General features: G+C 33.0%; 8 protein-coding genes and 2 non-coding genes across 10 annotated transcripts; 7 read left to right on the forward strand and 3 right to left on the reverse strand.

Moving 5' to 3' along the window:
• Nucleotides 1-470: 470 nt before the first annotated feature.
• Nucleotides 471-2024, forward strand: NAEGRDRAFT_29926 (uncharacterized protein; the record flags this gene model as incomplete). Its single annotated transcript, XM_002682209.1, has 1 exon — nt 471-2024. The coding sequence occupies one exon, from the start codon at nt 471-473 to the stop codon at nt 2022-2024; it is 1554 nt and encodes a 517-aa protein (XP_002682255.1).
• Nucleotides 2025-2599: 575 nt separating this feature from the next.
• NAEGRDRAFT_62267 (uncharacterized protein) lies at nt 2600-3742 on the reverse strand (the record flags this gene model as incomplete). Its single annotated transcript, XM_002682402.1, has 1 exon — nt 2600-3742. The coding sequence occupies one exon, from the start codon at nt 3740-3742 to the stop codon at nt 2600-2602; it is 1143 nt and encodes a 380-aa protein (XP_002682448.1).
• A 167-nt stretch (nt 3743-3909) lies between these two features.
• NAEGRDRAFT_t22 lies at nt 3910-3982 on the forward strand. Its single transcript has one exon. It is a non-coding gene; the product is annotated as a tRNA-Ala (tRNA).
• Nucleotides 3983-4133: 151 nt separating this feature from the next.
• Nucleotides 4134-5051, reverse strand: NAEGRDRAFT_62268 (uncharacterized protein; the record flags this gene model as incomplete). Its single annotated transcript, XM_002682403.1, has 1 exon — nt 4134-5051. One exon carries the CDS (start codon nt 5049-5051, stop codon nt 4134-4136), a length of 918 nt encoding a protein of 305 aa, XP_002682449.1.
• Nucleotides 5052-5397: 346 nt separating this feature from the next.
• On the reverse strand, nt 5398-7625 carry NAEGRDRAFT_62269 (uncharacterized protein; the record flags this gene model as incomplete). The annotated part of the gene is made up of 2 exons (XM_002682404.1): nt 5398-6836; nt 7043-7625. 2 exons carry the CDS (start codon nt 7623-7625, stop codon nt 5398-5400), a joined length of 2022 nt encoding a protein of 673 aa, XP_002682450.1.
• A 426-nt stretch (nt 7626-8051) lies between these two features.
• Nucleotides 8052-10181, forward strand: NAEGRDRAFT_62270 (uncharacterized protein; the record flags this gene model as incomplete). Its single annotated transcript, XM_002682210.1, has 1 exon — nt 8052-10181. The coding sequence occupies one exon, from the start codon at nt 8052-8054 to the stop codon at nt 10179-10181; it is 2130 nt and encodes a 709-aa protein (XP_002682256.1).
• A 2602-nt stretch (nt 10182-12783) lies between these two features.
• NAEGRDRAFT_62271 (ras GTPase) lies at nt 12784-13371 on the forward strand (the record flags this gene model as incomplete). The annotated part of the gene is made up of 1 exon (XM_002682211.1): nt 12784-13371. One exon carries the CDS (start codon nt 12784-12786, stop codon nt 13369-13371), a length of 588 nt encoding a protein of 195 aa, XP_002682257.1.
• Nucleotides 13372-14640: 1269 nt separating this feature from the next.
• On the forward strand, nt 14641-14721 carry NAEGRDRAFT_t23. The gene has a single exon. It is a non-coding gene; the product is annotated as a tRNA-Ser (tRNA).
• Nucleotides 14722-15253: 532 nt separating this feature from the next.
• Nucleotides 15254-16433, forward strand: NAEGRDRAFT_78034 (uncharacterized protein; the record flags this gene model as incomplete). The annotated part of the gene is made up of 2 exons (XM_002682212.1): nt 15254-15282; nt 15384-16433. The coding sequence occupies 2 exons, from the start codon at nt 15254-15256 to the stop codon at nt 16279-16281; spliced, it is 927 nt and encodes a 308-aa protein (XP_002682258.1). The 3' UTR covers nt 16282-16433.
• Nucleotides 16434-16477: 44 nt separating this feature from the next.
• On the forward strand, nt 16478-17550 carry NAEGRDRAFT_78035 (uncharacterized protein; the record flags this gene model as incomplete). The annotated part of the gene is made up of 3 exons (XM_002682213.1): nt 16478-16621; nt 16665-16853; nt 16936-17550. 3 exons carry the CDS (start codon nt 16478-16480, stop codon nt 17548-17550), a joined length of 948 nt encoding a protein of 315 aa, XP_002682259.1.
• Between the last annotated feature and the right edge of the window lie 257 nt (nt 17551-17807).

Here is a 17807-nt window from a genome sequence, read left to right on the forward strand (position 1 = left end):
AAGAGGAGCAACTAGTTGAGAATCAAAACCCTTCGATACCAACAGCAAATAATTCAATTGAAGAAGAAGAACAAGAAACTCATCAAGCTAACACTGAACAAGATTCAAAACAACACAATCATCTGCACCCCAATGATTCATATCCTCAACAACATCACGAACAACATCAGCACAACAACCAACATCATCATCAAGTTTATTACAATACAGCTTCCTCACTCTCGACAATATCTGAGAATAATAGCGAGGAAATTGATCATCCCTACTATGAACAGAATAATGTGGCAACTGATTTGAATCAAGTTTTGGATTGTTTTAATGAGAATGTTTTGCCAACACTGATTATAACTGAGAGACACATTCACGATGATTTGAAACATAGAGCCTCACTCGAAAAACCTGATCATGGTCATCACAAACATCATGGTCGTCAACCTTCCACAGAACAATTAAAAAAGGAAATTGAAGAAATGGGATCTTCAAATAAGGAAAATCAACAAGAATTGAAATTGTCCAATAGGAGAAGATATGTAAATTTGATACTCTTCCTATTTGGTACCATGTTTTTCAAATTTTCATATGAAACTCTGTCAGGAGCAATTGGTTTAACAATTTTAACACGACTCGAAGGTCATCCACTTGGAGCAACTACAATTTTGAGCTTGTTGACCATTACCTTTGGTTTATCTCAATCTGTTTCTTCATCGGCAGTTGAAGGTCTATTGAAGGTTATTCGTGCCACTCGTTTGTACTGCATTTCACTGATATTCTTCTCTGCACTGATTATAACAATGATTGTTTTGGAGGCCACCACTGGAGGTACCCTCACCTCGCCAGGTTATTGGACTCCTTGGATTATTTTCCCAATCTATGTCTTTATTGGATTCAATGTTGGTATTATTGAGGTGGTGAGAAAGATTATTCCTGCCTCAATTCTTGGTAATTCTGAATCTTCAACGTTGAAGAGATTGAATGCTGGAATTCACATTTCCTATGAAATTGCTGGAACTATTGGTGCTTTCCTTTCAAGTGTTTTCATTGAACAATTGGGAACTATCTATGCTCTCTTCCACATGCCGGTTTGCTTCTTTATTGGCTCGTTGTTCTTCTTTTTCATTACATTGAAGGATACTGAGAGAATTTTGGAAGAGGATACCGCTGATGAAGATGACATCTTTAAGGAAAATGTTCCAACAGAGAATCGTGTCCTCAACATTTTGAAAAAGATTGGCAAAGTTATTAAGGATTACTTCTACAGCATGTACATTGGAGCCAAAATTGTGCTCACCAACAGATATTACATTTGGTTGATTCCATGCTTTGTCATTCCACAAGTTCTCCATCGTTTGATTGAGAACATTTTCTTACCTGCCTTCTCCAAGATGATCTTAAAGAAGGGATCCTACTCTGGTATCATGCTCGGGGGTAGTAATTTTGGTGAATTGGTTGGTGCTGGTTTACTATTAATCTTTGCCAAGAAGGTCAAACTTCCAACTATATGGATCATTTTGGATTCTCTCTTTTTGAATTTAATGTGGATTTTCCCATTCCTCACTTTTGATGAGACAACCAATGAAAATTTAATATTTGCCATTTGCATTGTTCCAGCAATGGTTTTGATTTCTGGATCGTGGGCTGCTGGTGATATCAGTCAAATTGCCTACTTGCAATCAACCTTATCAGATGAACCAAACGAACAAACTGGAGTCAATGAGTTGGCTGCAGTGATGAGTTTCTTGTATTCCTGTTATATTGTATTGACTACTTTGGTGGCCTTTGGTCTTTCCCAAGCTGTTGATAGATTTAAGGAAAGTGGACGTCCAGAGTTTGGTTTCATGACCATTTGTATTGTAATGTCTGTAATTTCCTTTGCTATCTGTATCATTTATTTGACTGTGGCCAAATTCAAACCATCAGTTCATGATGATCACTTGGGAGAAGAGCTTGAAATGCAGCAAACTGCTACAACAACAAATAATGTTGAAAGAGAAAGTTCAATTGAGGAACAAACAGTAAATGTTTAAGTGTATGTGCCCCATTTACGTTATTTGTGAAAAGCATTTGGAAAGTCATTAATTTCCAAAATTTCCAAACTTTTGAATAGTAAATGGATCAGATATCAAGCTTGGCACTTGATTTGATTCAGAAAGTGAGTTATTCTTCTTTATCTTTGAAAGTTTCGGATTTTCAATTTCTGAAACTCTATACTGTTATCGTATTTTTGAATATTTCTATTAAGTATTGCTCTGAAGTGCTTTCAGAGTTCAAAAATTGTTTTCTCAAACTCTTTCGAAGCAAGAAAACGGGTAGAAAAGGGCAGATCGCAATCAGCAATTACGTGTTTCACAGTGACGATCAAGAACAACGTAAAATCCCTGGACAAGAACTGTTTGGAAATAACTGGATATGAGTGATGTATTAGTAAACTCGGAAGTGCCTTGGAAAATGTTAATATATTGTGGTTTTGGCAAGGTTGAACCAGTAGCAATGTTAATACGCCTTCTTTAAGAACAATATAACAATTCTTACTTATTGGATCTTCTTCTTTCAAAGTGTAGAAGCTACACAACATCTTGTTTTAATTTATTGTATTTATTCTTTAGATTTTGAATTTTGCTGTTTTCAAAGAATTGTGGAATAGTCTGCTTTGAATTGGACCTCCCAAGAAATCAATATGTGATTGTAAAGTGAATTGTCCAGCTCTATATATGAAATTGGGTGACTTGTTGAGAATAAGATTGCCTGCATCCATCTTTGGATCTGGATAATAATTGAATATTAAATAATTCATATCCTCAGTATTCTCAAAGTGATAGACAAATATTCTTCTTCCCATACTTTTTCTAATTTGTTCACCCGATCTGGCAACATTCCACACTCTTATATCTGTAAATTCACCCTTCATAGTTCCAGAATGAATATCAGAAGCGGCAGCAATCACTAGCTCCATATTATTCTTTTCAAAATCCAAATCTCCATCAGAAATAAATACCTTGTCAAATGCTTCTCCATTCACGTAAAATGTTGCATAATTACTCTTCATATCATACACTCCAGCAACATGTGTCCATTCGTATGATTTGGTGAGATAGCATTGAGTTTGTTTAGATCCAACTCCAAATCTAATATCTAACTTTGGAGAAATATATAATCCAATACCATGTTTCGAATCCTTATTTCTCAATACTAGAACACAATCATTTCCATGCACTGTATTCCATTCATATGGAATATTTATCCATGCCTCAATGGTAATTCCCTCATTTTGAACCAAGACTGAATGAAAATCCTCATTCAAATCTTCAGATAAAATCCCATTCAAATTGCTAAATCTAGAACTAGCTTGAAAAGTGTAAAAATCCGAAGAGAAGAACAAATTTTTCATCTCCAACCAATTATTATTCATAAAGAAAATAACTTGTAAACAATTTAGGGATGAAATTTGATCCAGAGTTGTTTCCTTAGGAATTAACTTTCTTCTGCTTAATTGCTTCCAAACATAGGGCTTGAATTTTTCAATTTCATTCCACATCTCTCTGGTCATACTTTCTCCATCATTCCTTGTCTTTTCACTACTTTTAGCAATGATCTGCAATAACCATTCCGTAAAGGCAGATGAGTTTGGATCTCGAAAATGTGTCTCATAACATGATCGGGAAAACAACGTCATAGATTTGTAATCAGAGATGGGACAATAGCTTAACACGAGACCTAGGACATCCCCCGTTAAGTCGTCTAGCATTTTTTTTGTAATTTTTTTGTAAGTTTTGAGGAATAAGAACTTGTGATTTCTTTATAGGTAGGATTCCTTCTATCGGTTCAAATGTAAACTCTGGGGAAATGTTCGGAAACAAATGCTTGAAATTACTATTCTTAATATTATTAGTAAATATTCGTTATGAATGTGAAGGGGATGTAGCTCACATGGTAGAGCGCTTCTTTAGCATGGAAGAGGTACGGGGATCGATACCCCGCATCTCCACTCAATATTTTTAAATAACTTTAAATTTTTAAAAGCCTACACAAAATTAGGAAGAATAGGTCCCTATATAATATTCTCCACTCAAACCTTAAATATGATACAAAAACACATTTTACTATACTCAATGGCTGATCAAGATAAAATAAATTAGCTAAACAATAACCACAGTTTCTCCTGGAAAGACAGCCTCAATGTCATCGTTTCCATCAAAGGAACTTGTCTTATCTTCCAACACTTCTGCATAATGAGAAAAGGTCCCATGATGAACAACCAATGTTTTTCTCGCTTTCAATTTCTTATGCATTTCAATAATATTCTTTGAATTATTGGTAATTGAACCAATTACTCTAGTTGCAATAGCTCCAATAATTTTCTTCTTATCCATTGATGCTTCTCCTCCATTTGTTACAATAAAATCCAATGGATTTTCACTCAATTCCTTGTAATCATCTGAAATATTGTCCTCATTATAAATTGAATCACCAGTTGCATAAAATCTTGAATGATGATTGCCATTTGAGGATATTGATACCAAATAACCATTTCCATTTCCAACCATTGCTCCAATTTTTCTGCAACTTCCATGGAAAGCATTTACTGATCTCAATGTAATATCAAATCCATTAATTTCCAATTTTAAATCTTGAGCAGGTGACATCCAATGAACATTTCTATTTCCAAATGTCAAATCCTTTTGTTTCAGAACTTTTTTCATTAATCCCTCAACACTTGGATGAGCAATCACAATACTATCCTTCTTTCCATTCAAAATTCGTTCCAATCCAAATGAGTCCAAGTGATCTTCATGTCCATGAGTTAACAGCCACAAATCAACATCCAATAAATCAGCATCACCTTCCAGTGCAGGTTCTTGCATTCTAGTCGATTTAAAAAGTCCATAATTCTGCACATGTCCTTTTGGACACAACACTGGATCACACGCGATGATCAAGTCTTGTTTTCCTGTTGTTATTATCTTATATACAAATGTTGCTCCTCCAATGGATCGGAGAGTTGAAGTGCCCTCTGTTGCTGCTGTATTCTCAACGAGTATTTCAGCTTGTTGCATATTCTAGATTTGTATTTATTTTTTTTGTTGTTGAGAGTTTGTTTTTTTGTTGTGAATACAATTTGAGTTAAAGCAACCCAGTTCATATATGCGTTTAAATTATTAATATAATATCCTTTTAAGCGAAATAGATATGAAATTGTACCATCTCGGAGATGTATATGTTTAAGGTTATCATTTCAACTGCCACTGTTTAAATTGATTATTTTCTATTTTCTTTTGAAAAATTGTTAATACGCTATGAATTGGCCTCCACGTCGCTTCTTATTGTAAAAATTCATAATTTGTCCGCTCAGTTACAGTCCAAAAGTAATCAACGGTTGTAGGACCGTTTTACTATTGGTCATTAATTAATTGTTGATGAGCTAATATCGCAAACCAATCTATGAGTTTGAGATGATGGAATTGAAAAGAAAGTAACACTCAATGGCAGTTCAGTATATGAATTTCCTTGCTTTTTTGGAGAATTTAAAATTGCCACTTTTGGAGAATAATCTGTTTCAATAAATGGTAATCCAAATATTTCTAATTCGATTTTGGAGGATAATTTGAATACTGGTAACCCTGATTCAATGTGATATAATGAATCATGAGTCATTATAAAGCTTAATCGAACACCTTCCATCTCTCTAGATTGTATTTGAGAAAATTCTAATGGTCTTGGAGTAGAGATTGTAAACTGTGCAAGACTTTGTCTGTTGAATCTGGGCATTTGAGGAGTGAATGTAATTGCATCCGAATTATTGTTGTTATATGATAACTGATGATATGTTTGTCTAATAGAATTTACACTATATTTTACACATAGGAGTTGCAGATGTTCAGCTCGAGCACAATCATTGTCTGTGAATGGAACATGATTTGTTTCAATTTGTTGTTTGATTTGATGTAAATAGGTCACAAAGGACTTGGTATCCATTGATTTATCTGTTTGTTCCTCGTTAGTGTATTTCCGTTTAACACCTGTAGTATATGGTAGTTTTACACATTCTTTCTTGAAATATTGAAATTTGAGTGATGAATATTTCATAATATACTCCATTACTGTTGTTCTTTTCGAATACACTCGTTGTTCACCAAAAAATCCTTCTAAAGATCTTGTGCCAAACACTTGAAGTTGTGGCTGGGTATTTGGTGGTATTAAGGGAATTAATTTTGAAATTGTTTCCAAGTTATGCTTAATCGTTGCCTTGGAAAACGTTCCAAAAATAGTAAAATTATTATTCTTGTTGGTGCTATTTACATCACTAAAGATATCATCCCACCAATCAAGAAACTCTAATGATTGAGAAAGAATTAATAACTTGAGTGAGAGAATTTTTTGATTTCTTTGTGACTTTGTGAATGTCATCGTACGTGAAAAATCATGAATAAGTTTCAAGTAAGAATATAGACCCAAATATTTGTTGTTAGTTTGTTGATTCAATTTTGCCAATTCATTAATTAACAAGGGAGAACACACTTGCCGCAATACATCTTCAGATTGATCATCATAATTAATAAAAGCAGACCTTCTAATAATTTTGCACCAATATGATGGATTTGTTTGGTAAATTTCATCTAATGTCTTCAGCTCAAATTTTTGTAAGAGTGATTCTTCAATTGAAATGAAAAACACATTCTCAATACTTCTATTGTTAATTGTTAAATTTGGAATACTTGTTTGGTTGGGGTTGGAGCAGAGAAAAGTTAATGATAAATTATGCAAGGAATCATCAATAGTGTAAAAAAAAGATGAGCTTGCACCATTAACAGTAGTGGATTTCTTATTGGCCCAAGAAACAACTATTTCATCATCTCCAAGATTGAATGCAAGATTAATTATAGCATCACTATATTTGTGAAATGAAAGTTTAAGTAGATGACTGTCCTCCAGTTGTTGATGATAATGGAAGAGTGGAACGACCTGGTATTTCTTCCATTATATATCTCCTTTGATACTGATGGAAAGAGTTTTGGCTTTGTTTCAATAGCATTCCTCAAATTTTTACATAAATGAGAATAGCAAAAATGGTGAGGATATTCTGATGTTTGCCAATTAGCACCTCCTGCATCAGAAACAGTGCATGTTATTTGATTAGTATACACATCCTTGAATTTTGTAATAACATGTTGAAGATCTTCACTTGTTTCAGACTTGCAAAACTTGAAATTGCCTGGAATTCTCAATTTTCCTTCAATATAGAGTGTTTGGATAACCTTTTCGGCCAGAAAATTATTTTGAATAATATTATCATTAATTGTATGTGATTGTGTTATTGGAATAGGACCTTGAATAGCTCCAATTAATAATCCAGATTTACGATTAATACTTAAACTAGAGAAAAGATCCATTCCATCCACTTGCAAAATACCTAATGTAGTATTATCTATTCCAATGATTTCACGTAGATGTGAGAAATCAGCTGCATCTAAAGAAGTATCACCATAGCCAACATTTGGGTGATGAAAATGATTATCAAGCGTAGAAGAACATGGAAGTATTAAATTACAATAGTATGCAGATGTGTCAAATTTTTCTGAATTTCCAGTCATATATCCTCTTCCGATAGCTTCATAAAGATTATAACCCATAGCTGCTAGCAAATCTTGACCATGATACACAAAATTATGAATATTGGGTCATGTTCAACAAGTACATGTTGTTGCACTACTCTGAAGGTCAAAGTTCTTGACAATAATAATCTAGATTATGTTAATTATCCATGTGGTTGGTATACATGCCTGGGCGAAACCAGGAAATATTGGATTCATCCACAAGGTATTCCTTTGGAAGGGTCGGAAAGTACTTTTTATTTGACCAGCACAATGAATTATTGGAACGTGTTGAAATGAATGACAATACGTACATTATTTTCAAGTATTTGCACTTGTTTTTTCCAAACTACATTCAATACGACCAACGTTATCATCATCAAATCATGCAATCACCAAATCACAACACCATCACAATCATCACAACGGTGCCATCAAATAGCTTAAAAAAAAATCATCAAAAATATGAAACATACCTTCCTTCGTAAAATCAATAGATTGCAGTTATTTACTGCATCACCCAAAATCAACAGATCAATATTAAAAATTAATAATTTAACTAATGATATTAACAAGTTTACAATTAATAGAGTGAATCAAACTAAAAACTATTCAAATACATTAAAACCAACAACAAATAATGTTGAAAATATTAAATTTAAAAATATTGGTGACCGAAATTTGTTGGTGCCATATTTTCCATATGGTGAATCAGATTTTGCTTCCATCAGAAGAAGTAAACAATTTTATGTTGATAAAACTAATTTAATTCCTCTATTAGAAGAAAGTGGAAAACAATTATTTTTTGTTCGTCCTCCGAGATGGGGAAAATCACTATTATTATCAATGCTTTCATCATATTATGATGTTAACAAGAAAGATGAATTTGATGAATTATTTTCTGGTTTATGGATTGGTGATGAAAATAATTGGACACCTGGAAAGAATCAATATTATGTTTTAAAGTTAGATTTTTCTATTCAAGTTGATGGTACTGCTGATGATATTAATCAACGACTTCACACAAAAATCAATACAACCATTGAAGGATTTTTGGAATGTTATGGTATGGGTGGTGAGGTTAGCATTAATCAAAATGATTCATTTGATACTTATCAAAAACTTATCCAACTTTTAGTCAAGAGAAAAGGCAAATTAATGGTATTAATTGATGAATATGATAGATTTGCAAACAAATTAATGTTTGAAAATCCTGAAAAATATCAATTAATAGTTGAAGGAAAGAGAGGAGATCCAACATCTTCACCAATTCGTTCTTTCTTTGAAAGATTGAAAGAGTCTTCCGCTACTGGTTTACAAGATTTTCGTAGTATCATCACTGGTATCACTCCTATTGCTCTTGCTGATGCATCTGGATATAATGTTTCCAGTAATATTTCCTCTGATAAGATATTTGGTGGTTTGGTTGGTTTTACAGAAAATGATTTGAGAATGGCATTAAATAACATTGATATTATTGGAAATGATCAAGATATTACCATTTCAACCATGAAAAAGTATTATAAAGGTTATCATTTTCCTGGTTCAAAACATGCTCTATTCAACACAACTCTTTCAATGTTCTTTTTGAACAAACTTGTAAAAGATGAACCTTTCAGAAATGCTGTTCTACAAAAACAAGAAATTCCATTATCAATATTAACAGATACCAACACAATGATCAGTGAGAACGTTTTTGCAACTTTGGCATCATCAGTTGTATCGAATGATATTATTCAACAATTACTTTCAAAAGATTATGTAGAAGTAACAGAGTCAATTTATCCTTCACTGAAATTAAGAGAGATTATTGATCCACCATCCAATGAAGAAGATATACAAAAGATTCGTGATAATGCTTTATCATTCATGTATTATCATGGTATGATTACTTTCACAGAATCATCCTCAAAACAAATGAATCCAAAACAATTGTTAATTCCAAATGAAATTGCAAAGGTTCAATATTTGGAACAGTTACGTAGACTTATATCTTTACGTGAAAGTGATATATCAACTTTTATTAATGAACCAACTCAAGATAATTTGAAAAAATTACTTTGGAGTATTTTAAGCAAGCAAGAAACAGTGTTTGACAATGATATGTCTGAAGGAGGTTTACAATCTTGTATTGAATCTGCATTGAGATCATATTCTTTATATAGAAGCAAAGATTTTACTCTTAGAGCAGAAAAGGAATATACAAATTATCATATCAATGGAAAAGAATATACTGAATTAAGAGCTGACCTTGTTATTTCAACCGACAATGACATATTTATCATTGAATTGAAACATTTGAGACCAATGTATTTATCACAATATTCTACTATTAGAATTTGGAAACCTTATATGTTTAAGGAAAAATTTAAAGAATTATTACAAGCTGATGAAAGCCAGTTATTGAATATGCTAGTTTTTCAAAAATGGGCAAACAAATATGTTAAAGTTGAAAGTATCTTAAATGAGGCAAGTTCTAAGGTTAAACAATATGCCAAAAAAGAACAAGAATTACTTGGCAATAATGATAAAACTATCCACAAGTTCGTTGTCATTCAAGTTGGTTGGCCTCTTATTGTGAGGAAAGTAAATTAAACATTTCATAAAATAAAATGTTAAGAATGGAACTGGGTTTGATGAGAAGTTTTTTGTTGATCATTTGTAAAATATTAAAAGGAATACATCAAACGTGCTGATCTTGTGATAAGAACTTCTAAAAAAGTATTAATAATTGAATTCAAACGTATTAGACCAAATTCTTTAACAAAATATTCCAATATTGAATATTGGAATCCGCAAATTTTTAAAAATATATTTAAAGATTTATCTAAACAAACTGATGAAGAATTATTAGAAATGGAAGTACTTACTCATGCCAAAGAGAAAGTTGTAGCCAGATCAATTTTGAATTCTGCAATTTCTCAAGTCAAACAATATGCTCAATATGAAAATGATGCTGACAAATCAAAAAGCATTCATAAGTATGCAGTGATACAAGTTGGTTGGCCCTTAATTGTAAGAAAATTGAATTAAAATGTTTGCTGCAACTAAAAGAACTTTCTACAGTTGCTCTCTTTATCACTAAATAAAAAGTTGAATGATGTATAGACAACTTTCGTGTAAAAACTTGTTCTCCAGACATGCTCATCTCCTAAATGAAAAGATAAAAATCTTTGAACAAAGTGCGCCAGGTTTCGAGATGAAAAAGTTGTCAATATTTCACTATTCTGTTATCTCTAATGATGGCAGGTTTTGGGATAACAATTTCAAGGATTAGGAAATTGAGTGTTTGCATAGAATCACAATACATCAACAAGCAATACATGAACCAACGCTTAATATTATAAGGTAATATAGAATGATGTTCACGTATACAAGTCAAACACATCCCTCAGCAACTGTCAAATGTCATGCTTTGGGACTCGCAATATTAATGTGTAGTTTTTGGCGAGGATCATCTCTTGATGGAATAACAAATAAGAGATTATCTCAAGATAAAATATATTATTTGGATTCTCAAATCTAAGTGTCTGTATTTATTTTTTATTTTATATTGAATGTTGGTAAAATCTCCCGAAAACCCAAGTATTGACATCCATTGACTGCTTAGTTTTCAGCCAAAACTTGCTTTGGTTTCAAGCCGATAAAATCCCACTAAAAGTACTAGGGCAAAATAATTTAATTCCGATCACATTCAAATTCCGATCATTGGTGTAGAAATAAATTGTTGATTTATTTGAAATGTCATTGGGAAGTCATGGCTCTTTCTCTCCACAATCAATACATAAGATGTTGGTAATCTCTTTTCCATTGATTGTTTCTGTTGATGGCATTGTACATGTTTTGGAATGGCATAATTTTTTACAAGTAGAGCATGTCATTATCGTCTTTAAATTTACATCCATAGTAGCAGCATATATTTTGTGATGATGATGCACTTGGAGAGGAGGTTGGATTTCTATCCATAGTATATCCACTAACAATATTATGATGGGTTAGAATTTTCATATGCTTCATGTAATATCTTTGTAAAGTCTTTTTTGGATTATTTTCACTCCTTTAATTCATCCTCTTCCTCTTTAGTAAAGTAGGTCTTTCTACCAGCATGTGAATTAATTGATGATCTTCCATTTACTAGATCATTAAAAGTTGTATATGGAATGTCGAATTTTTTGGCTACGCTTCTGATGGAGGCACCATTTGTGGTATTTTAATATTCTAATGCTTTATCTCTCTTCTCCTCCTCCTCCTGTTGCTGTTGTTCATGTTCCTGCTTTTTTGTTAATTTCTTCTTAATCATGATGATGAAGGTGATCGGAATTATATTTTTTTCATATTAAAAATGGTTGTAAACTTTGGTAATTTTGTTGTACATAAAAACTTTGAAAGTTTACTATTAAAATTGTTCAAGATGATCGAAAATCGAGGTGATCGGAATTGAAATATTTTGCCCTAATGATACATTTTAAATTGTGCAATTTGGAATTTGCTTTGGGTATAGTGTTGAACACATTTTCAAGTTGACTATTGTAAAGTTTAAATGTTTCGTCTACAGTTTAATTAACGTTGAAAAGAGTTCGTGTGAGTACTTCTGTAAGGCTTGCGTAATGTAAAAAGGGAGATGTTGGAACGAGGTATCAAGTTCCTTTGAATTAAACTGAACTAAACGAAACATTACAATAATACTATTAAACAATATGTTGAACAACTACAGTTATTGATTGTTTCAAAAAGTGATCACTCAAAATTGACTGGTACTATACTGTTAGAGATCATTCTCCAGAATGGCAATACCTCATTGTTTGTGGTGGCAGTTGACATGAGAACCTCGCATTCCCTTCGCCAATCATTAGAAAAAAAACACACACATCCCAACGAGCTAGCACACATAAATAGACGCTGCAACTAGTTCACTGACCATCCATCATCAGAATCGCAGCAAATATATTCCACATCATCATTTCGTACATAAAATTAAAGTACTTGCCTCGATATAAAGTATTTCTTCATCTCACAACAATTTATACCTTCGAGAGGAATAACATCAACAACAACAAACTGACATATTATCATATTATATATTGACATGATTTTTAAGAGACTTTTTGCATCACCGATTGTATCAGCATCTGCGGAGGATGATATAAGTACACTTTCATCATCAACTCATCGACTCAATCGAAAGGTACTGAAAATAATGATATTAGGAGATGGTGAAAGTGGAAAAACAAGTATTGCTAAACAACAAATAGAAACATCAGGATTTACATTTAAACAGCCAAAGAGTGACCAAGAAGTATTGGAAGGTCAAAATTGTTTTGTTATTGTGGATGGAAAGGATGTGACTGTTAAATTATTGGATTCACCACCAGGAAATGATATTGGTTTAACCATTGAATGTGTTAAAGATTGTGATGGATTTATATTGGTGGTTGATTTGAGTCGTCCAAAAACGCTACAAGTTTTGAATCGATACAAGGCACTAATGTTAGAAAATTTATCCATGTCAACAATTCCTTGTGTGATTGCTGCTAATAAGTGTGATTTGGAAAGACAATTATCCATGTCACAGGTTAATGCATTTGCCAAGAACTTTTTCATTGATAGAAGTATTGCTAGTTTTGAATGTAGTGCATTGTCTGGTAGTGGTATCAATGACATGTTTTCATTCCTTTATAATCTTATCAAGACTTCTCAGAAGGAAGATAAACCAATCATCAAGGCAAAACAAAAACGTGGACTTCTTTCCTCTTCCTCAGAATCAAATGCTGATGAATGGTTTTAATAAGGTTAATTATTGACCTTTTTGTTTTATTTAATAATTATATGAGTGAGAGAGATTTGAGAGCATTTTTGACTGTACAATAGAGGAATGTTGGATTACTTATAAGTTATTGGAAACAACCAATAATCCTGAAAATTTGTCATTAAAATAATCCTTCTTCTTGTATGAAAGCATCAATTCTTTGAAATCTATAAAGTTTGTAAATGAAAGAAGCATTTCGAAAACATCTCCTGACATATCACCTTCCTCAAAATCTTCCCAATCATCGTCATTGCTATCATCTTCAATATCGTTATTCTTCTGTCTGTCCTTCTCTACCTTTTCCAGCACTTTTAAAAAACGATCCATTTCAAAATTATCAATCTTTTCTGATAAAGATTGCTCCAGGTATTTTTCGATCATACCTTGATACTCGGTAAATATTGATGTGTATACAAGCTTGTTTTCTTCTCCTTCATCGAATTGATTACAGTACTTTTCAGCAAAAGAATCTATCATTTTGGAAAATTGATTCTCTATATTATTAAGAAATAATCAAGCGATATGTTGGATTGGTTGTTATTGTATGAACCAAAGAGGATATTTCATCATCATACAAAATATTGTTCGGCATTTTCTTCAGTAAAAAGAATCTCAAAATACCTACCCATCAACGTTTCCTCGAGAGCCCCTATTATTGAATCAAAATATGCTTGTTCTTCATCTTGTGGTGATGAGGCTAAAAATTCGTCGTCTTCTTGGACGCTTTGGTCGTATTCCTTAGATTTTGTCATTTTTTTTAAACTTGTTTTTGTACAAAATTTGGCGGCAAGACTTCATACACTGTTCCACAAAAGGAATTATTCTAAAATTCACTTCTGTCTTCATTTCTAGAATAATAGAGCAATAAACTGGAAGAAGGATTTTATCAAAGAAGGATATTTAAAATCTTTTAGAAGAAAAATGTCCAACTCGAAATACACTTCCTATATCAATGATAGAGGTGAATTGGTTGAGAAAATCGTAACCACAGAAAACTATGTTGCTACCCGATTGAATGAAAAAGACGATCCAAATACAGCCTCAAGGGTTCTATCTAAGGAAGAGTGGTTTGATAAGAGTAGAAAGGAGGCACCTTTGGGCGTTTCATCTGGCCATGTTGAACAGAAGGCAAAGGATGAAAATGGAGAGCTCATTCTGAATCCTTTTGAATCGTCAAGTAAACGAGATGAGAACCAGTAAACTTATTCTTTGATGATACAATGAGTAGTTGTTTTTATATCAATGTAAGTTGAGGTGGCCGAGTGGTTAAGGCGCCAGCCTGCTAAGTTGGTGGAGTAATCCGCGTGGGTTCGAATCCCATCCTCAACGTTTTGCTTGATTAATTTTTTAATCTTTCTTTATATTCCAGATAATCACCAATTGAGTGATTCTTTCAGTATTTTTTACCAACCATGACTAGTATAACACAATCTTTTAAAACTGGAAAAAATCTTTCTTAGCAATTGGACCATTGTTAGAATCCAAAATTCAGAATGGATTGAAATAAAAGTTGTAGTATCAATTTTGTTTCTATCTACAATGGAATTGATGTCAACAGGTGCATCATTGTATTGATTTATTCGAACATGGAACCTTAGATTATTCTCTCCAAGCATGGTTGTATTGCCAAATACTATAATAACATTACAAGCACGCTCAATTTGTCGGAGATGGATTTTTGAAACCTTATTGAAAGTGCAACCGCTTTAAAACTGCCATTGTGTAAGAGTCGCAATTGACAAAAACTGCGCGAGACATTTTTTCGAAAGCCGATCACAACACCATCAAAACCCGCCTGAATATTTGCGTCCTCAATTTTGACTCACGCTTGATAGAATCAGCAATCAACAAGAACAAAAAAATGTCTGAAAGAAAGGGTCACACTAGAATGTACGTTAATAGATTCTTTTTCATTATCTAATTCATTGAATGACCATTGTTATGTGCATTATTAAACTGCACTGCCATTATTATTATACCAATAATAACAGGCACAGCGCCACATCATTCATTGATGTTACCAAGGGATATAACCCAAGAACATCACTGACGCAAGAACAAAATGAAATTTTAAACGATTTTATCAAGAAAATCGATTATGATAGTTTAACCGATAGAGAACGTAAATATCTTGATGAACCATCACTTTTACGTTTCCTCAGAGCAAGAGACTATGATTTAAACAAGGCAGAAAAGTTAATGAACAGCTGTCTTGAATGGAGAAGAACATTTAAACCAGATGAAATTACTGCCAAAGAATTGGAAGATGAATCATCATCAGGAAAACTCTTCCAAAGAGGATTTGATAAGAATAATAGACCAATTATATACATGTTCCCTGCTAGAGAAAATTCTACTGACTATGAAAAGAATATTAAATTATTGGTATATACTATGGAAAGAGCAGTTGATGCAATGCCAGAAGGTGTTGAACAAATGACTTGGATCATTGACTTTAACGGCTATACTACAAGAAACGCTCCACCATTTTCTGTTGCCAAACAAACTTTAAGCATTTTGAACGAATGTTACCCAGAAAGACTTGGTGCTTGTTTTATGGTTGATACACCTTTCATCTTTAATATTTTCTGGAGAGCAATTTCTCCATTCATTAATCCAGTTACAAAGAATAAGATTCACTTTGTGAATGGTAAGGAAAGCGAAAAGGCCAAGATTTTTGGAAAACACATTGATCTTGCACAAATTGATACAACTTGGGGTGGTACTTCAACATTTGTCTTTGAACATTCAGACTTTTGGGGTAACGTCATGGAACTTGATAAGCACAGACTCAAGAGATTGGGCATTACTCAAGATGCTCCTGTTGTAGAAGAGAAAAAGTTTGAAAATACTAACAATACCGAAGGTGCTAAGGCAATTACCAATTAATGTTTGCGAATTGACCAATTTTGTCCCTTAATCTTCCTCCCCTAATGTAAATAACCTCACTCTCACTGCAGTGATTATTGCCTCTTTCCTCCACTATCATTTTCCCTCCCACAACAAATACAATTCCATCCAATAAAAAATGGAATTACTTCAAGACTTGCAAAAACATTTTCAATCTTTGGTGTTTACCATCAATATGCAATACGGTAACATGATCAGTATGAATGAATTCTTTGATGATTGTAAATCTTTTGCTTCTCTCTTTTCTGATTGTCTAGACTTGTTTGACTGTATCGGAGAAAGAATGATCACTTTAGAGAAGGAGAACTCAACGTACAGGGTAAGTTATTTGAATCAAGCCTTTGAAAATTTAAATCAAAAAGCAAATCATTTTACAAATGAAACATCTGTACACAGAGGAAGTAACTAGATTGAGGAGTGATTTACAAGAAATCAAACAACAGGCAATTCTCTTTCCAAATCTCCATATGGATGAAAGTTTACACTTGTTTCATGTATGGGATTTCACCACAAAGACCTTTGAACATACATCAAGAACTCTCCTTAACAATGTAAGTATTATACCAATGCAACTCGTTTACAATACCATTATTTCTTTCAATGTTGAAATCTACTCTTCATAATATTCGGTAGTCTTGGAAGGCAAATGTAGATTTGACAAACAAGATCAAGCTTTATGAAAAGGACATTGGAAGGTTGAAGAAGGAATTATCGGAAAGCTCAAACACAAGGAATGATGAAAGGGAAACAATAGAGAGGGAACTAGGAAAGAAATGTAAAGATAATGAGGAAAAGATCACTCAACTCAGGCTGGAGCTTGCTGTCCTTGAGAATGAAAATCAGACACTCCAAAAATCATCCAAAGCATCCGAACAAGAACTTCAATCCAAAGTGAAGAACCTTCTCCAAATCAACTCATTGAATTCCTTAAACATTAACTCCCTCAAACAACAAATAGAAAACACACTTGACTATAGTTGTGTAGAGAGTACATCGAAAGCTTCGAAAGAGGCAATCCTTTTGCAGGAAATGATAAAATCTGCAAATGAATTTAGGGAGGAATTTTCTCGCCTCCTTGAAGAGTCTAAGGAAAACACAATGACGTTGGAGAAAAGAGTAGAGCATCTCACCAGAGAAAATGTAGACCTTCAAGGGTCAGTTAAAAACACATTGAGGTTATACTCGTTACTAGTGAGAGCAAGTAAGGGCTTTTCTTTTGATAACGTAAAAACTAATGCCCTTGAGTGATGTAATATCATTACACCAACGATACTAAGAATCCAAAATTTAAACGTTGGATTTTGGACTTAGTTACATGTTTGGAACTGTTTTGGAGATAATTACGGTGCAATTTTTGTAATTTTTAAGATGAGGATTTATTAAACATTGGAAGAACTTCTTTTACAAAGAGAAAATATTTTTCTGGCTTGAGTAGAGAAGAAGTTGTGAGTGGCAATGACAGCAAGGTTATAGAAACTAGATGGTTTGACACAAACAAGGGACAT

This window comes from Naegleria gruberi, assembly GCF_000004985.1.
Source record: "Naegleria gruberi genomic scaffold NAEGRscaffold_3, whole genome shotgun sequence".
Lineage (NCBI taxonomy): Eukaryota > Heterolobosea > Eutetramitea > Acrasida > Naegleriidae > Naegleria > Naegleria gruberi.